Source organism: Acanthochromis polyacanthus, chromosome 16 (genome assembly GCF_021347895.1).
Source record: "Acanthochromis polyacanthus isolate Apoly-LR-REF ecotype Palm Island chromosome 16, KAUST_Apoly_ChrSc, whole genome shotgun sequence".
Lineage (NCBI taxonomy): Eukaryota > Metazoa > Chordata > Actinopteri > Pomacentridae > Acanthochromis > Acanthochromis polyacanthus.
This window is the reverse complement of record NC_067128.1, coordinates 31511351-31528723: the sequence shown is the minus strand read 5'-3', so window position 1 is coordinate 31528723 and position 17373 is coordinate 31511351. Positions and strand designations below refer to the sequence as shown.

The 17373-nt window shown below is 40.2% G+C and overlaps 1 protein-coding gene across 3 annotated transcripts in view; it reads right to left on the bottom strand.

Annotated features, from left to right (window-relative positions):
• Positions 1–592: 592 nt before the first annotated feature.
• stxbp5a (syntaxin binding protein 5a (tomosyn)) overlaps positions 593–17373 on the bottom strand; it is a 129094-nt gene continuing 112313 nt past the window's right edge. For 2 of the 3 annotated variants that reach the window (XM_051960867.1, XM_051960868.1), the window contains 9 exons: positions 14096–14158; positions 12146–12199; positions 9439–9488; positions 8172–8454; positions 7715–8084; positions 6853–7018; positions 6486–6597; positions 4337–4557; positions 593–3562 (listed from right to left, as the gene is read on the bottom strand). In XM_051960867.1, the coding sequence (XP_051816827.1) occupies positions 3521–3562; positions 4337–4557; positions 6486–6597; positions 6853–7018; positions 7715–8084; positions 8172–8454; positions 9439–9488; positions 12146–12199; positions 14096–14158 (1361 nt within the window). In that variant the 3' untranslated portion in view covers positions 593–3520. The remainder of the gene's footprint in view (positions 3563–4336; positions 4558–6485; positions 6598–6852; positions 7019–7714; positions 8085–8171; positions 8455–9438; positions 9489–12145; positions 12200–14095; positions 14159–17373) is intronic. The other variant, XM_022211998.2, reaches the window with a different exon arrangement.

Here is a 17373-nt window from a genome sequence, read left to right as displayed (position 1 = left end):
ATCACAATAAGGGTCACTTGAAGGCACTTCCAGAAAAAAAACAAAAACCAAGATGACCTTCAAGAGCTCCTCTGACCACTTCCTCATCGATGGAGACTATAAAGAAACCAGAATCCGGGAATCTAGTTTGATCGATATGGAATTACTTGGCTTGAAGAAGTGGGACAGTAGAGTAGAAATACACAACAGGTCATTAATTAAGAAGGGAAGCTACAACAGTGACATTGAGAGAAAGACTTTCCATGAGACCTCACACTGAGAAACTAAACAGATCTTTGGATTTATGGTTTAATTCCAGCAGCAATTTCTATTTAATCTATAAATCTATTCTTGTATTAACATGCTGTCAAACATGAGGCAGTTAAATCTGCAGAAAATGACTCACAGGCTTGCATGTTGGTCTTTGTGTTTCCCCTCTTCAGTCAAGTTGCATGTTGACAGGCTCATGTGAGTTTGCTGCCACCTAGTGTATTTCTACAACATTATGAAGCGTCATCTGAACATATTGCCATGCCTGCACAAGTCCAAATACTGCATTGGAAGAATCCATTCATTTTTCTGCGTGTAGCATTTTAAAAATGGGACACAAGAATACATTTTCCACTTTTATTTTCCATTGCACAGTAATCTCTATCTACAGAATTTCTAAATTTTTGTGGCAGCAGATAAAGTCATAAACATCCATGTGAAAGTTGCATAAAACTGTACAAGAAAATTGGCTACAATGAGAAAAATACTGCAACCCACTGATAACTGTTGAATCCAGGACAGAAGATGGCATATGGCAGATAGACAGGACTCCCTCTTATTGTTTGAGCGTGTGGATCGTTTCGGGGAAGAATACTGCATACTGTAGTGCGTGGACAAGAAACAAATCACTCATAGATGGAGAGAAAACAATAAAGAAACAACATTGTAAAAATAAAGACACAAACACAGCGACAGTTGGGTCAAAGGGAAAGACGTTAAACAGCATCTTCTTGGGATGACTTATCGCTAAAAGATTTTCCTGAAGGTTTTTTTTTTCTTCTTCACCTTGGGGATGAAAAAGACAGAGCTACCTGCCAACATTCACACTACAATGCTTACTAAACACCGAAAAGGCCAAATCTGTAGCTGTGGAACCGAAAGGAGTCAGTGGAGACTCACTGGAGGAATTCAGAGGACAAAGGCAAACACTGAAAAAGTCTCGGCATGTGTGCAAAGACTGAACATGAAAACAGAATCCAGAAAGTCATCCTCCGGTGTTCCTCTTTAACCTTTTGTTATCTTTTTAACCTTTGTTGGTGGCTTCTTCGCTTAATCGAACAGACACTGAACTGGACACAAACTCCTGACAGGACACAGTAATAAGGAAACAACCAGAACAGAATACTGTAAATTATAGAATTTCCATGGACACACTCCTTACACACAAACAGACAGACATACAAAACACACACACACACATAAGATGAATGCCATAAATATTGTGCGAAGTGTAAGTGGGATGGTTTTGTTTTCCTGAAACCGTCATATCAACCAACAGCTTAGCAGCTTTCAACACCTTAATCGTTACATTTTACGCAATATCTTACAATAAATGGGTGAGCTCCGTTGCAACTTCCCATCTCTTGAATCCTGCAAAGTGGTGAAGGTGACGATATTTTCTAAACAGGCCTGATGCTGGGTCTGCACTACACTGCATCACACACGTCACTGTGCACTGTCTGGTTTCCAAGAATCCACGGCCAAAATGATAATGCAATGGAAAAGCTAAAGCAACTCTTTGGCGTCAGAAAAAATATGGCCTGTCTCCTCTTTTTTTTTTTTTTTGTGAACTTTTACGTTTACTTTCCAGTTGGTCATAGATTGTCAAACTATTTACTTATATACAAATAAAGGTTAGAAGCCTGGTAGACGGGAGAAAACACCACATTTGAGCTTCACTGCAAACATGGAAATAGAAACAAGGTAGTAACGATGGCGAATGTTTCGAACACCAAACACGACTGTCTCTTGCACCTCGATAAATAAACAAACAGCAACGAAGGAATCGCACAGGACAATCTTCTCACGCTGACAACTGTCATCAAAGAAAGTGTAAAAGATTCCATTTTTCTGTTATCCTGCATATATGAATACTTTTTGTCATCTCATAGTGATGTGTGCGGCAGAATTTGGAAACTTCCAAAACCCCAACAAATCCGGCTAGACTGGAAGTGTATTTCGTGTGGATCTCATCGGGATTTATACAGTCATACTCGCAGACTGAGTCAAACTGCGGAAGCTTATGACATCAGAGTTAAAAAATGAAATCCTCAGGGAAAACGATAAATGTGTGGCGTCGCTTTAAGGATCAAGAAATCCGATGTCGCCGTGTGAGTGAGTCCTAAATGATATATGCCTTTATATCCTTGCCCTCCTTTATAGATTCCAGCCCTTTTCATAAGGAAAATTAAGTTTTAGACAAGTCACAAAATGTGTTATAATTAAGTTTTTTTTTTCAACAAACCAAACAAATAGCGCCCACTTTCACAACGATAGAAAAATAAGAGATTTTCCAATAATACAGACGGAGCAAAAAACGAATAACAAATCGAGGAATGGCAAGAAAATTGAAAGTAACGCACAGTCTCACATACACACTCGTGCCCACACACACACACACACACACACACACACACACATACATACTCACACACACACATACACTGTTGGTAACAATATGAAAGTCTGTCAGATACAGAGGAGAGTCTAGAGATTGAGAAAGATGACGAAATATCCAGTGTACATCAGAATGAGTTGCTTTTTATCCTTGTAACTGTCTGCATAGAGGAGGCTTAACTGTCCCAGCACTTCCTTATGGCTCTCCAACGCCGCCTCCATCACCTTTTTTTTCATTTTTTTTTTTTTTCATTTTTACACCCAGCTCCTCGATTTCCTTTCTTTCGTACCAGTCACTCGGAAGTGGATACAGCATTGCACATTTATTAGATCTATGTATATATAATGATGTATTTAGATTCTTTTTCTTGCTTTTTACATTTGAATAATCTTTTTGTAGTCTTTGTTTCTTCGTTAAGATATTTGTCCTTTTTTCAGCTGTGTTTGTCGCTTTGAATATTGGCCACGAGGGTACAGAGTGGAGACGACAGTTAAGAACATTATTTGGCAAACGAAGGATCTCCAGGTGCGTGGACCAATCGGCTACCTCGGAGGAGAGGCTGAACAGAGATAAACAAACGGAGACAAGAACAAAAAAAGAGAAAGAAAAAAAGATACCATTCACCTATTCCCTCTGAGGTTGTCCCTCTCCCCTGTCTACCCCTCTGTTCCTCCCTAAGACTGAGTAAGAACAGTATTCGACATTGTGCTGGGGAGTAAAATCCCAAGTGTCTCAGTGAAGAAGGCTTGGAGGGACGGATGGACGGACAGACGGATGGGTTTGGGGGGTTCACGGTGAGTCCAGATGGGCTGATGGATGGAGGGTCAGTCAGACAGTCGCGTCCGCAGAGCTCCACTCCTCCTCTGTCACCGATCAGAACTGGTACCACTTTTTGTCTTTGCACTTCAGCATCATCTAGAAACAAAGGGCAGGTTAGCATGAGAACAAGATCCCGTCAAGGTCCTCATCGGTCCCTCCGCTGCAACTGAAATTTACTTTATATCTGAAATGTTGTGCTTTCAATTTGGTTCCAAATCATAAAAATTGCAGAAAATATATTAAATACAACATATTTTAAATTCTGTGTCATTTCTGAGAAGAAAATCTGTCTGACACTACCGCAAGTTCAACTGTGCTAGTAATTTAAGTTTGAGTATGCTGCCCTCTAGTGGATAAATAGCATAACGGCGTAATATTTCTGAAATAATTGGAGGAACAGCTTTCAATATTCAGTATTTAAGAGTACATGCAGTATTTCATTGTACTTAAGTGTATGCTTTGTTCTTGTACAGTGTTTTCCAGAGGATAAACACTTGTCAAATGACGCATCATTAATTGACGGCTTTAAACTTTGGGGCCCTTAATTAATTCTTTACTGCCCATTAGGTTGTAAGTTATAAAATGAGCATTCATAATAAGCCTAAAGATCAGTTTGCAAAAGATTCAGAGCTGAATTGGAAACAGCAGTAATTAATTATTATCAGTGCCTTCTGCCTTTAGAAGATTATTCCTCATTAAGTTAATTATTTAAGCCAACACTTCTTATTACTGTAAGGCACTGCTTCCAGTAAGCTGGTATGGTGTCCTTCTCTCTCCTCATTTAAACCCTTTAAGACCCGATGTTGCAAAAGCATGTACTCAGGACCCCTTACGTTTTAACAGATTAAAGTATTTGACACTTTCTTTTACCTCGTGGGCGTGTTTGGAAAACGAATCGGCGCTGGCCATCATGGCAGCTGTTCTCTCCTCAAGTTCGCCCAGCTTCTGGCCTCTTTCATCCAGTGCTATCCGGGCACGTGCCAGATCTCCCACCACGCCGGATGCCGCCCCCTTCATGCCCTCTATGCCGCCCGGGCCAGGGATGTGCTGGGCCAGACTTCGTGACGCCCTTCCAGCTGTTACCTCACCAACTGAGTGAAGGTGGAAAGGAGAGAAAAACGTAAAGTGATGTTGCATCTGGTGAAGAATTTTTGTGGGTGTACCGTTCTGAACATAAGCTTACAGAAACATGTGAAGTCCATGTATATCAAGTTAGTAATGAAGTTCCAATGATTCCTAAAATCTTAATTTTCTTTGATGGAATCATTGACACACTTGGTCTTTGTCACAACAAACAATCACGTATTTTGGTTCTTTCATAGACTTATTATAGGTCTTTTGGAAGGCCAATCTGCTGGGTCAGAAATATAGAGTAATATGAATGATCAATTTTGGTGATGTAGAAAGTTGTGTACATCTTAATTTTTTTGTGGCATGGCCTCTTAACTTCTTGTGAGTGATTATGATCGACTACAGCTGGTGACTCTGAGCCAACATACACTACTGTTCAAAAGTTTGGGGTCATCCAGGCAATTTCATGTTTTCCATGAAAACTCACACGTCTATTCATGTGCTAACATAACTGCACAAGGGTTTTCTAATCATCAATGAGCCTTTCAACACCATTAGCTAACACAATGTAGCATTAGAACACAGGAGTGATGGTTGCTGGAAATGTTCCTCTGTACCCCTATGGAGATATTCCAGTAAAAATCAGCCGTTTAAAGCTAGAATAGTCATTTACCACATAAACAATGTCTAGACTGTATTTCTAATTAATTTATTGTCATCTTCGTTGAAAAAAACTGCTTCTCTTTCAAAAATAAGGACATTTCTAAGTGACCCCATATTTTTGAACGGTACAGTAAATAGGGTCCATTTGATACATTCATTAGACTCAGTCACAAAATCTACAGGGGGAAAGTCTAAAGAGCTCAGCACCGATCTGAAGAAGCAAATCAATAATTTGAACAAGTCAGGAAAGTCACTTGGAGCCATTTTAAAGACACAGATCCCATAATCAACCGTGCAAACAATTGTTTGTTGGTATAAAGTGAACGGTACAATTGTGTCACTGCCACAATCAGGACGAAAACACAAGCTATCACCTGCTGCTGGCAGACAACTGTTCAGGATGGTCAAGAGTCAACTAGAAATCACCAAAAAGCAGGTCTGCAATGAATTAGAAGCTGCTGGATCACAGGTGTCAGTGTCCACAGTCAAGCATGTTTTACATCATCACTGGGTGAGAGGCTCCCATGCACAAAGGAAGTCCTTCCTCCAGAAACAGAACCTTAAAGCTTGACTGAAGTTTGCTGTTGATCACACAGAAAAAGAAAAGCCTTTCTGGAGGAAAGTTCTGCGTTCAGATGAAACAAAAACAGGAGGAGGAAAGACGGTGAGGCCTTTAACCTCCAGGAACACCATATGTACCATCAAGCATGGAGGTGGCAGTATCATACTCTGAGTTTTGTTGAAAGTGGAACTGGAGCTTTACACAGAGTAAACAGAATAACAAAAAGGGAGGATTACCTTTACATACTTCAGGAAAATCTAAAATCATCAGCCAGAAGGTTGGGTTTTGGACGTAGTTGGGTGTTCTAATAAGACAATGACCCAAAAAACACATCAAAAATGGTAAAGAAATGGCTAAATAAGACCAGAACGAAGGTTTGAGACTGGTCTCTCCACAATCCTGACTTAAATCCCATCAAGAACCTGTGGACTGTGATGAAGAAACTACTATCAGAAGGAGGACAGGAGTAGTGAAACATTCAACTACACGCCTGCAAGAAACTCATGGCTAGCAACTAAAAGGGTTGTGGTCAAAATGGTTAAGGGACTTTGAACCAATTATTTCTGGCCCATTTTTGACCCATCAAATTTAATCATTTGATCACAAACAAATTAAGAGTTATATAATTCAGGGGAAACTCAAGATTGCCATGATATACATTTTCTTTACAAGTGTATGTAAACTTATGCCCATAACTGCGTATCATGTATGAGTTCGACATACATAGCTCCTCTCTATCCAGTGACTGTGCTCCTCCTCCAAAGAGACCTTTGAAGAACCCTCTGTTAGGTGCCTCTGGTGTCTCCACTGGTGTAAATAGCTCACCCAGCATCTCCTGAAACATCGAGTATTATTATTCTGCAGTAAACACAAACTGTGCCTTTTCACAGTGGTTTTTGTTTTCCACTGTTCCTCAAGTGACATATACAGTACATGCTGTATATACATTGCTTATATGTTCCTAAAGATGTCATACGTTATATGATTTGTTTTCTATGCAGTACAATATGCAAATCTTTTTATACTACCAAGACAAGAGATATAAATAAATCCATATGCTATGTGTCCTATACACAAAATGTTACCTCACCTGTAGGTTTTCACAAGTGTCCTGACTGTAAGTGATCCTCTGGACCTCAGTGGGGGAACAGAGGTACATGGCCTGACCCAGGTTAGTGAAGCAGAACGTCCTGGCTATCCGCATGTCTGTCAAAGGTAGGTAGTTTACATCCATGAGCGGTCTCAGTCCCGGCACACTGGACAGGGGGCACAGAAATGATATGATTTTAAATGTACGGAACACTAAAAACAGCCGTTAAATTCCTCTTACATATCGAGTCAGTATTAGAGAGTCAGTATTTCAAGATATAATCAGCTTAACATACTTTTTCAGCATTATATTAAGTGTATTTTGATCTTTCCCTGCACTATTGATTGTTTTCAACAGGGAAACACATTCACATTCACACGGAAACCCGAATCAACACAGACAGGCAGACAGATGGACATCCTTGCTTTGTCAGACACCCATATGGAAGGCTGTTCTGTCTCCGTCTCTCTCCTTTGGGGAAGTGAAGATTAATGAGGATGAGCGACACACTGATCCACCCCTCTGCACTTATATCCTTCCACATACTGCATGAAAATCACTCTGGTACAAGTTTGTGTACCAAACTTTCAAAAAAGCTGATCTTGCCTAACTCTCTCGCTGGATTGCTGAGTGATTTTGTGTGGACTGTCATCACAACGCTGACGAATATTGACAAAACTGACCCCCTAGCAACACTCAAACATGAATCGGTAAAAGTGATTAAACATACAGCAAAGGACAGTTCAAATGTGCCTAAATCTAACCATACGCACATGATTGATTCAAACCGACTCGGTCGATGCATTTTATTAATAACCAACTATTTCAGACTGACCTCAGATGCAGACTGACATGTTCTCACCTGAGGGTCATAATGTGGCCGTTGGCGCAGAAACAAGCCACGCACACGCCTTGGCTCATCTGCACCACATCTGCCCGTAAGATGAAGGAGGTCTCTGTGATACTATGTTTGTAGATGCAGGTCTGGGAGGGGAGGGAGATGACTTTGGCCTGTTTCTCTGAACACACCACGGCGTATTGGCTCTCGCTGAGGTCCTGGGAGCTGGACGGGGACACGGAGACGGGCCGGCGCTTACGGACCTTCTCTCGTTCTTCGCCATCTGCTGTGACGTTGGGTTCATACCAAGGCTCGTACGCGGGAGGCAGCTGTGAACCTGTGGAGTCCAGGAAAGCCATCCGCAAGATGCTTCCCTTCAGCCGTATCAGCATGCCTGGTGAATGCAACAAAGTTCGTTGGAACTCCTGCAAGGACAGACCTCATTAAAGTTTACCTTTCCATTCTCTTCTGAGATTCCTACCTGTCGGTGAAATGAGAACTGGCTGCAGTTGCCGCTGCTCCCCAGCAGGTGGCAATGTAAGAGCTAGAACAAGCACAGTTCCCAGGGAGGTTCCGACATACAAGCAGGGAGTCAAAGTGCTGTCCCCCTTGCGGGCGAAGGTCTCGCAGAAGTGGAAGGAGCTGATGGCTTCCTTGGCTTCTTTGTCGATGCTGGTGACGCTGGAGGAGCGTGAGCGGCTGAAAGAATTGTCCCGGTGGTCTAAAGGGTTGGCACCCCGCGGCGGGCATACAGACAGGAGGACAGTAAGGAGAAAACAGAGAGAGGTAAAGCACCCGCAAAGCAGTAGCATCAAAGACAAACAACATGAACACTGTACTTTACTTACAAAATAAAATTATGTAAAGAGTGGTTTGTATAGTCGATTAATTGTAACACTCTAAAACTAAATGCAAGTGGGTTTAAATTTTAAAGCAAACTCAAGGAATACCAGATGTGTAAGAATTGCATTTGTTTAGAAACTGATAATGTAGTTAAAGGAATCTTTGGAGATGGATTTGCATTCTTAACTGGGTAATGTGAAAATAGTATACAGCCGATTTACTTTTGTCTCTAGGACAGATAAAACTGCCAATTTTCAACAGAGCAGTATCACCTAAAAACCTTTACTGGACTCTTATATTGTACTATTTGAACAAAACGAATGCACATTTTCACAGATGAATCACTCATAATGTTCCATCTCCAATCAGCAGCTATCTGGCCCTTAAAGAAGCACACAGGTGAATGTCGTGGCATTTTTTGAAATCAAACAAAGTTCCATTCATTGCTTCTATTGCTTTAGAGGAAAGCTACATAGCCTTGAAGAAGAAAATGCCTTTTTCTTTCTAACATTTCTGTTTTCAGGAACCAATCAGACAGAGAAAAGAACGACATGAAGAACATAGAAGAGGAAAAGAAAGCTGCAAAAGTTACAGAAAGCTTCATAGTGAAATGGGTTGCAAAGTTTAGCTCAGCACCACTGACCTCTAGTGAAACCCCCACCGTGGTCAAAAAGTGGGAGTTTAATTGCAACAATTTGATTTAGCTCAAAACAATGCCAATTCGGATCAGATCAGTGCTACTTTGGACTCATGCAAACTTAGGAGAACATCTGCACAGCTTGCCAATTTTGAGGCTAATAACCAGATAAAACCGGACTAATGGGATGTGGTGGAGTCCAGTCGGAGTGGCGAAAGTATACTGCATTTCATACAAATTGTTTGGAGACACGAAGTCAAGGCTTACCCAAGTCTGGCTTTAGCTCAGTAGGCAAGCTTAATTTCCGTGACATCTTTGCTGGAAAAAAGAGAACATCCCTCTTTACAAACACACGTCTAAGCTAACACACGATGCCATGCAAAGCTAGATCACTAGCATTGGACTGGGATTGTGCACAAAGCCAAAGTACACAGAACGACAAAAGGCTGTGGAACAAGTGCCAGGGGGTTGTTTTATTGACTATAGCAGCCAAAATGCGTTACACAGAAGAAGACACTGCATAAGGAGTCAGACAACTCTGTATATCACAGAGGCATGCTGTGAAGGACAAAACAAAAAGAGGTGACCTCTGGTTGCACAAGCCCTGAAAGAGAGGACTGGTATGACATCAAAACTGCCATTCAGGACCTTCATGCCAAGGAGCATGCATCAAGAACAAGGAAGTAACAAGGAACAGAAAATAATGAACAAGAGATGGAAGAAGATAGCGAGAAAGATGGTTAAAAATTCTTCTGCTAATTATGTAGTTTTAGCACTGGTTCGCAAATCGCTCCATCTTTTAAAAGACTTAATAAAAATGACCATGAAAGAAGGCCTGTGATATTATTTTCTCTGTCTGTAGAGGAAAGAAGTAGGAGACAGTGACGATAAAAGGAGACATTCATCATGCACGCACTGAAATGTTACATCAACTAGTAATAGTTAAGAAGTGATGAAGTCACTAGCAAATAGTTTTTTGTGCTTTAAAAACTGACAGAAACCGACGTAATAATTTAAGGAAATCCAAACAATTATCGTCAGAAATGATCTGTGACATTCTTAAAACCTTCAAGCTCAAATTGGGTTGGGTTCCATTTAGATATTTATCTGTTTTTACAGTTAAGTGATTTAAAAAAATCAAATCAAATCAAATAAAAAGTGGAACTGATTATCGGACACCATGCTGATTATCCAGTTTCCAAAGCTCGCTCTTGTCCAGCTCGTGTCCAAAGTTCGCTTACCGTAAACCTTTTGTTTACTTTAAAGGCCCTGCATATGTTATCAAGTATGAAGGTTAATTAGATTTCTGCTGTGGTCGCTGTTGGGTGGAGCGACGCTGGAAATGACATGAGGTCAACGAACTCCATTAACCTTCATTCGCGAAAAATGATCAAGGTGTAACATTTCCAAACTCACATTTGGAATAAAGCTAAATTAAAGCTTGAGTATGCAGGATCATAGAAACACCTGCCATACATCTGAAAAAGATCCCATCCACTCCTCCAAAACGCATGATCTGGCTGGAAGACGAATCAACAAGAGCGTTGATGTAGAAAGGAAGCACTAAAACTACCTCAAGTCTAAGGACACGCTCATCGGCCACATCTCCACATTTGCATAGTGTCCCATTCGAAGCCAAAATGGACTAACATAAGATCAATACCATCAAACAATGAAGTTCCAAATACGTATAGATGTACCCTGAAGAAACAGGAAGTGGACGAAAGCCATAAAAAGCACTAAAACACACACACACACACACACACACACACACAAAAACAGACACAATCTTTTGGAAGGTTGGAAGATGTAGCAGGTTTAGGAAGGACTCAAAAATGTATATTGTTTGCCGTTCTTGTGCCACCTGCTAATCAGCTCTAGCAGTGTGTCAGCAGAGCTTTGTGGAACACTGTAGCATTGCACAAAGAGTGTGTACAGATAGGCAGGTGCTTAGGTAGGTAGGGCATCCAATCATCTCATACAGACCAATGATTGAATTGGTTTTTTTACAGACCTTTGACTGCCACAGACAATTTATTTTTATTTCTATCATCAAACCCTTGATTTATTGTTTGCCATCAGAGAGAGATTACATGTGGTCTAATTAAGCTCAAACCAAGTGGAGACACCCGTGCTGGTATTTGGGGTATTGCGACCATGAGTCTTATGAATAATCAGGGTTAAAAAAGGATTCATTCTCCTTAAATATGCAAAGGCAATCTAAGAAGAATCCACAACATTGGTTTCAGTCTGGGCCAAGTTGAAACACCCAAGATCTAATCTAAACACCGTTGCAGATGCCATACTTACTCACTGTTGCTTGAATCTAAAAGAGCCCTTCCTTTGTTTCTGACTTAGTTTAAATGCACTTTTATTCCTGTGATTAATGCTTTAGTCAACATACACCGGAGGCACACAAAGACACAGCTGGACAGATGAGTTGTCCTCCATTCTGTGGTGTCATCATACGGTACTATGGACAGATATCAAATGCAGGCACATTTACAGTTCGACACTCGTGCTACATACATGTAGCATGCAATATGTATATTAGACGACTAAGGTGTCTACAGACAGCTGGAGTCCCACCTTCCCTCCGGGTTTGCCTCTGCTCCAAGAGCTTTCAGTCCTCTAAATACAATTATCTATGCATATTATGTGCCGAAATATCAAATCTAAGCACTTTGTATGCTATGCTGTTCTAATAAGTTATCTACAAATGCTTCCAATAAAAAACCAAACAAACAGAGAGAGCCAAAAGATAGTGGGACATAGGCGAACCCTGAAGTAGAGCGGAACTTTATTCTCTTGTCTATTTCTTCCCACTGTGGTGACTAATGACACGGAGGACAGAGACAGTTTCTCCACAACAAATAAGAATAAAAAAAAAAACAAAGAGAAAACAGGGGGACCAAATCTGGACCATGTTCGTCCTGCCTACACAGCTTCTCATGGAACTCTTTGGCCAATCTTACCTCCTCTACCACCTCCATTGTAGAATTGCTGTAGATTGCTGTTTGACATCAGCACTTTTGGGGACGTGAGGAGGGGGAAAAGTAGAGTAGATGTGCAGTTAGAAACACCTTTTGTCTTTTTACTACTGAAGCTGTTGCAGTTTACAGTCATGAAGAACCTTTTTCGTTGTTGTTCTGAGCAGTGATGCGGCCTTTTAAGGTCAACTAAACCGATCCAGGAACACAGTTTAAGACTCCTTAAGCTGCCACTCTTTTTAAAGTAAAAAGAGTGCCAGTTGTTTAATCGTTTAATGCATTCATCCGTAAAATGAAAACAAATGAAAGTTCCAGCTTCACTTTGATACCATAGTGAGACAATATTCTTTTTGATTTAAAGTATTTTCAGTTTAAAACAGAAGATGAGTGCAAAACAGGAAAAAGGAAAGGAAAAAAAGGCATCTCTGGGGTATTTGTGATTGAGCACTGGCATCATTTTAAGTTCTTTTTAATGCAAATTAAATTATTCCAAGAGTCTTTTTGAAAAAAGCCCCACTATCCTTAAATTGATCCTGTCTTTATTCATCATACTACAACTTATTTCAAATAAAAACAGACACAACCATAAGTAATATTATTTTCTTCCACTAGCAGATTTTTAAGACTTTCCCAAAAAGGAAAGAAGCACTCAGGTCTAGACTAAGCGACTAGTTAAAGGAGACAGTTTTTGCAGGAAAGCGCCTTATCTCTCTCTGTCCCATGAATAATGCAAAGCAGACAGATGTATCAGACCACAGTCTGGTGGCACCAGACATGGGGGTTGGGACAGCCATCATACCTGGCAACAGCAGCAAGACTCCAGACTTTGAGATTTGTTTTCTGTCTGACCTTTTTAAAAAAAAGCTCCTTATTTTCATGGCACTAATGCCAACTTTGCTCTAATGAGATGAATCTGTGCTGTTCGCTCTTCAAGCACCTTCAGCCGAAACACTAATGACGTAGATTAAGTGCAGCAGAGCATCTGACCGCTGCAAAACACAAAGCACTTCTTCTCCTGGCTCATCAAAGGGCTGATTATTTGCACTCGGAGGTGCCATTATGTGGTAAGTAACATCAAGCTGATGAGGAAGATCTGATGTTGTGTTTTCTTCCTGCAGCACAAACTTTTTCATTTGCTTTCACACAGGAAATACACACATGAAAACTGCTTAATATGATAATGTATTTGCAAGAATCTGCTTCTATGTCAACAGAGAGAAAGATCCCTGTTTCAAATCCAACTAAATTCACATAATCTTGGCAAGAAAAATCGTATATTTTACTACTAACTATGTTTAAAATTATGCCGTTGCTGAATATGTGATAATGCATGACTTTCTGTTTCCTTTTTAGCTATGACAAATGTAAATTAATGAGTTTCTCTACCAGAATGCAGAGTTTTGTTTTACCTCTTCATTCAGTTCACAATTCCTAGCAGTCACATTGAATTAGCGTCACATAGATTGGATATATTTATAGCCTGTAACCCTGTTTTCCAGGATTCTGAGTGAGATTAAAACAAATTTATTCCTGTCTATTGAACTCTGCAAAGTGGTAAAAGAATGCATGCACAAATTGGAAAATACTCTCCCAAACCCATAAATGTAGGGTATTAAACTCAAACTGTGCTTTTCTAAAGACTGAGGTAAAATGAAATTGACAGCCAGACAATTTTATGGTTAAAAAAAAAATCAAATAAAAAAATAGAAAAACCTTTCCATACAGTTCCAGTTGGATGAGCAACAATTCTGAGAAAAATAGTATTAAAAGTAGAGGCTCTTTTGAAACATTAATCTTCTTCCCTAACTAATACCCCTCTTGCATGCATATACATTGTATATTTAATCTGCTTCACAGATTGGGCTTCACATCTAGAGAGTAAAAAGCCTCTGTTGTGCGTGTTTTCTTTCAATAAGATGCTGAGGGACATGTTACCTGAAGTAGGCGACTTGCAGCGGTCCTCTGATGTGGCTGAGCCCTCGTTGATGTCGCACAGACCTGGAGCGGGAATCCGACAGTTCATCATTAAATACAAAACCAGACAGGTCAAAAAGAGGCACTGGGGTTATCGTATTTCATTATACTTTTTATCATAGACTGCAAACTCAGACAGAACCTCGGATATCAAGTGGGATTATGGATAATAATAATTTTCTACATGAATCATATCAAGTCCTGTACCACAAGCCAAGTTCAACATAGTCATGTTTTTTTTTTTTTTACCCGGCTTTGCTAAGCTGAACGACTGCATTAAGGCTAATAAAGCTGGTTATCTAGCTGTTAAATCAACCCAGGATGGGAGGTATTGGCAGCAGATGACCTATTGTAAACATAGACAAACTAGAGCTGTATGTAGTCTACTGGGCCATTGTATACCTCTATTTATAGTGATCACTCTGAACTTCTTTATCATTCTGCAACAGGTCTGGTTTATTTGTATTTTTTCAAAACAACCACAGATGTATTGGGTGGAGCTAAGCAAAGGGTGCAGCAAATGCTTTCAGGAGCATTTCTGGCTTTTTTAGCTGACAAAAAAACGATTGGGTGGACGTACAACTTTAGCCTTTAGCTAAAGAAGCAGGCTTTGTTTCTAGGCGGCCATATGCACAACTAATTAAGTTCTCACATGAGAACATTTAACTACATCTGTTGGGAGAGCTGTGGGTCATTCCAGAAATTAAAGACATTTTACGTCCCACCCATTAAATTTCAAATAATTTGTGTGCAAAACACCTAAAAAAAGCATGTTGTCATGTGAATTTACTTCTAAAAAATAGGAGAAAAGACTGAAAATATTTAAAATAAGCTGAAACCTGGAGTTCCCCCTAAAATACCATTTTTATCTTGCCCCACTCCCCTAATGACCAAGTTAAATCTCAAATAAAACAGTCAAAATGACATTTAAATGTCCTTTTTCAGTATAATTTTTGTCATTGGTGTGTCTTGTAATTGTGGGAACATGTTTTTAATCAATATAATGTTTTAAATAATAATTATTATTCATGAAAGGTGTGTCCCATAAAAGCCCTGTTAGCATAACCTTTATGCCTGATAGAAGAAGAAGAAAATAGTGAATCACATGAAACGCTGGAATAAACATCATCAAACAGTTTTCTAAAAGAATGGGTAGAGCAGAGCTATGTCTTCTCTTCTATTTTTTATATTTTCATTGAATGCCTCACTCTACCTCATGCAACTCTGTTCTGCATAATTTCAGGATAAGACTAATTCTTTTTACTTTTTTTCCATCAGTAGGTTTGTCCTCTTGGTCAGCAGTAACAGCTCGTTAAATATCTAGCTTCTACTCCTGTTACTGTGATTAGAGTAGGGTTAGCAAACCATAAATAAAACATCTAATGAAAATTTTACCGCTGATGTGTAAGCTGAGTCAATCAAGCATTTGACAGTGTATTGCCTATTATTGATGAGTATGTAGCAGAAATTTGTACAATAGCAGATTTATTTTTCGAAAAATTTTGAAGCCCAAATGTGCTCCAATTCTGGAATGACTCTGTGATTCAGACTGTGCCTGAAAAAAATGGCCATATGATGTCTTGGCTGGTTTGCCCATCCTCTGACCAACAGACTAGCCAGTCAGGTTTGTGCAGTTTCAACGTGTCTTTATCCGGTCTGAAAGCTAATTCTTGCCTTCGCCACGTGCACGTAAGGGGTATAAGTGTGTTTGTGTGTGTGTGACATTGTCCTATGAGGCAGAAAGCCAAGCAGACAGCCATCCCTGTTGGCAGAGAAACACAGCTGGACGCCTGACTACTGCTCACACTTGCCAAGCTCTGACAGGTGCCAGCCCACTGCTCAACAGTCACTGACACCAGATGCTCTGTGTGTGTTTACACGTGCATCTTCTCGTGTATACCGAAGTCTTTTTAATGTGTGCCTGTATATTATTTTGTGTCTTCTAGTTGCTTAGCATATTCAACTACGGTGCACATCAAAAAGAAACCCCTCAGAATCCACACACCTTATTAATTCATCAGTCAAACCTGAGCTTAAACATGGGCAGTGCATCATTATGACACTGCGGCATCGTCCGTCTAGCTGCACTGCCGTTCTCTAACACATGGTGGCAGTGTGTTTATACTGAAAGGGTTCTGTTATCCCTGACTGGTACAATGGAGCTGCATTGGCGATGTGTGTAAAAGGGATGGGCTCTGAGGCAGTGCTTGTGAATGAGAGACAAAGAGAGGTGGATGAACAAAGCGAGAAAGTCAATCAAAGCCAAAAGAAAGAGTTTGTGTTGTCGGAGGGCTCTGTCAAGTGCCTGCCTTGTGAGCTAAACCTGGATGGCATCATTTTTAGACAATGTGTGTCATTCATTCTCACACTTGGACCTGCTTAGAGATTAGATCAGGGGCTGTGGGTTTGTGGGCTCCAGTGGCAAAAACCAGTCATCGTGATCGATGAAAACCTAAACCTGAAACCTGCCATGCGACAGAAAGGAAGAACAAACCAAATTTGATCGCTGCCCCTGTGAGATTCACTGTGCTTGTACAGTCAAGACCAACAGCTGACAAGTGGTATTTGATGTTCTGTGTAACTGTCTCTGGTTGTTTCGCTTTGCCTTTAGGATAAGACCAGGAAAATCCTGGTTGAACTTCAATGTCGAAAAACTGCTTTTCATGAGAGAACTAGAAGGGGAAAAAAACAAGAGTCATGTAGAGTGCTTCTATTTTAAGCTTAAAGACCATCTGAAGTGATTTAATTAAACCCAAAAAAACTCATCTCTGTGTATAATAACTACATATCCAGAAGTTTTTTCAATGAAAGTAACCCCTTCATACCTTAAAATGAATTAGATGCAACTCCATACCATTGCTTACTTTAGAATGTGTGCATCTACAGCTCAAGCACATCAGCTCACCTATGACTTTGTTCAAACACTGCAGACACAGTGGTAAGTTGTAATATTGGAGTTATTTAGTCCTACATGTTTTGGAACAAGAAATCAGTTTGCTGCAAATTCACACAACTGATTCCTTAAGTTTTTTACATATGAAACACTGGAAGTTTTCGTCCATGTCTTTGAGACTGTTGTTGGTATGATGCATTTTGAAGGTGGAAATGCTCAGCCATGGTGTCGACTGCTTATTTTGCTCATGATTCGTACTTGCAAGTATTGCGCTTCTGCAAACTTAATGACAGCATGATGTTCAAATGCCATGTAGTACTTAATTATACACATGTGTGTATCTGCA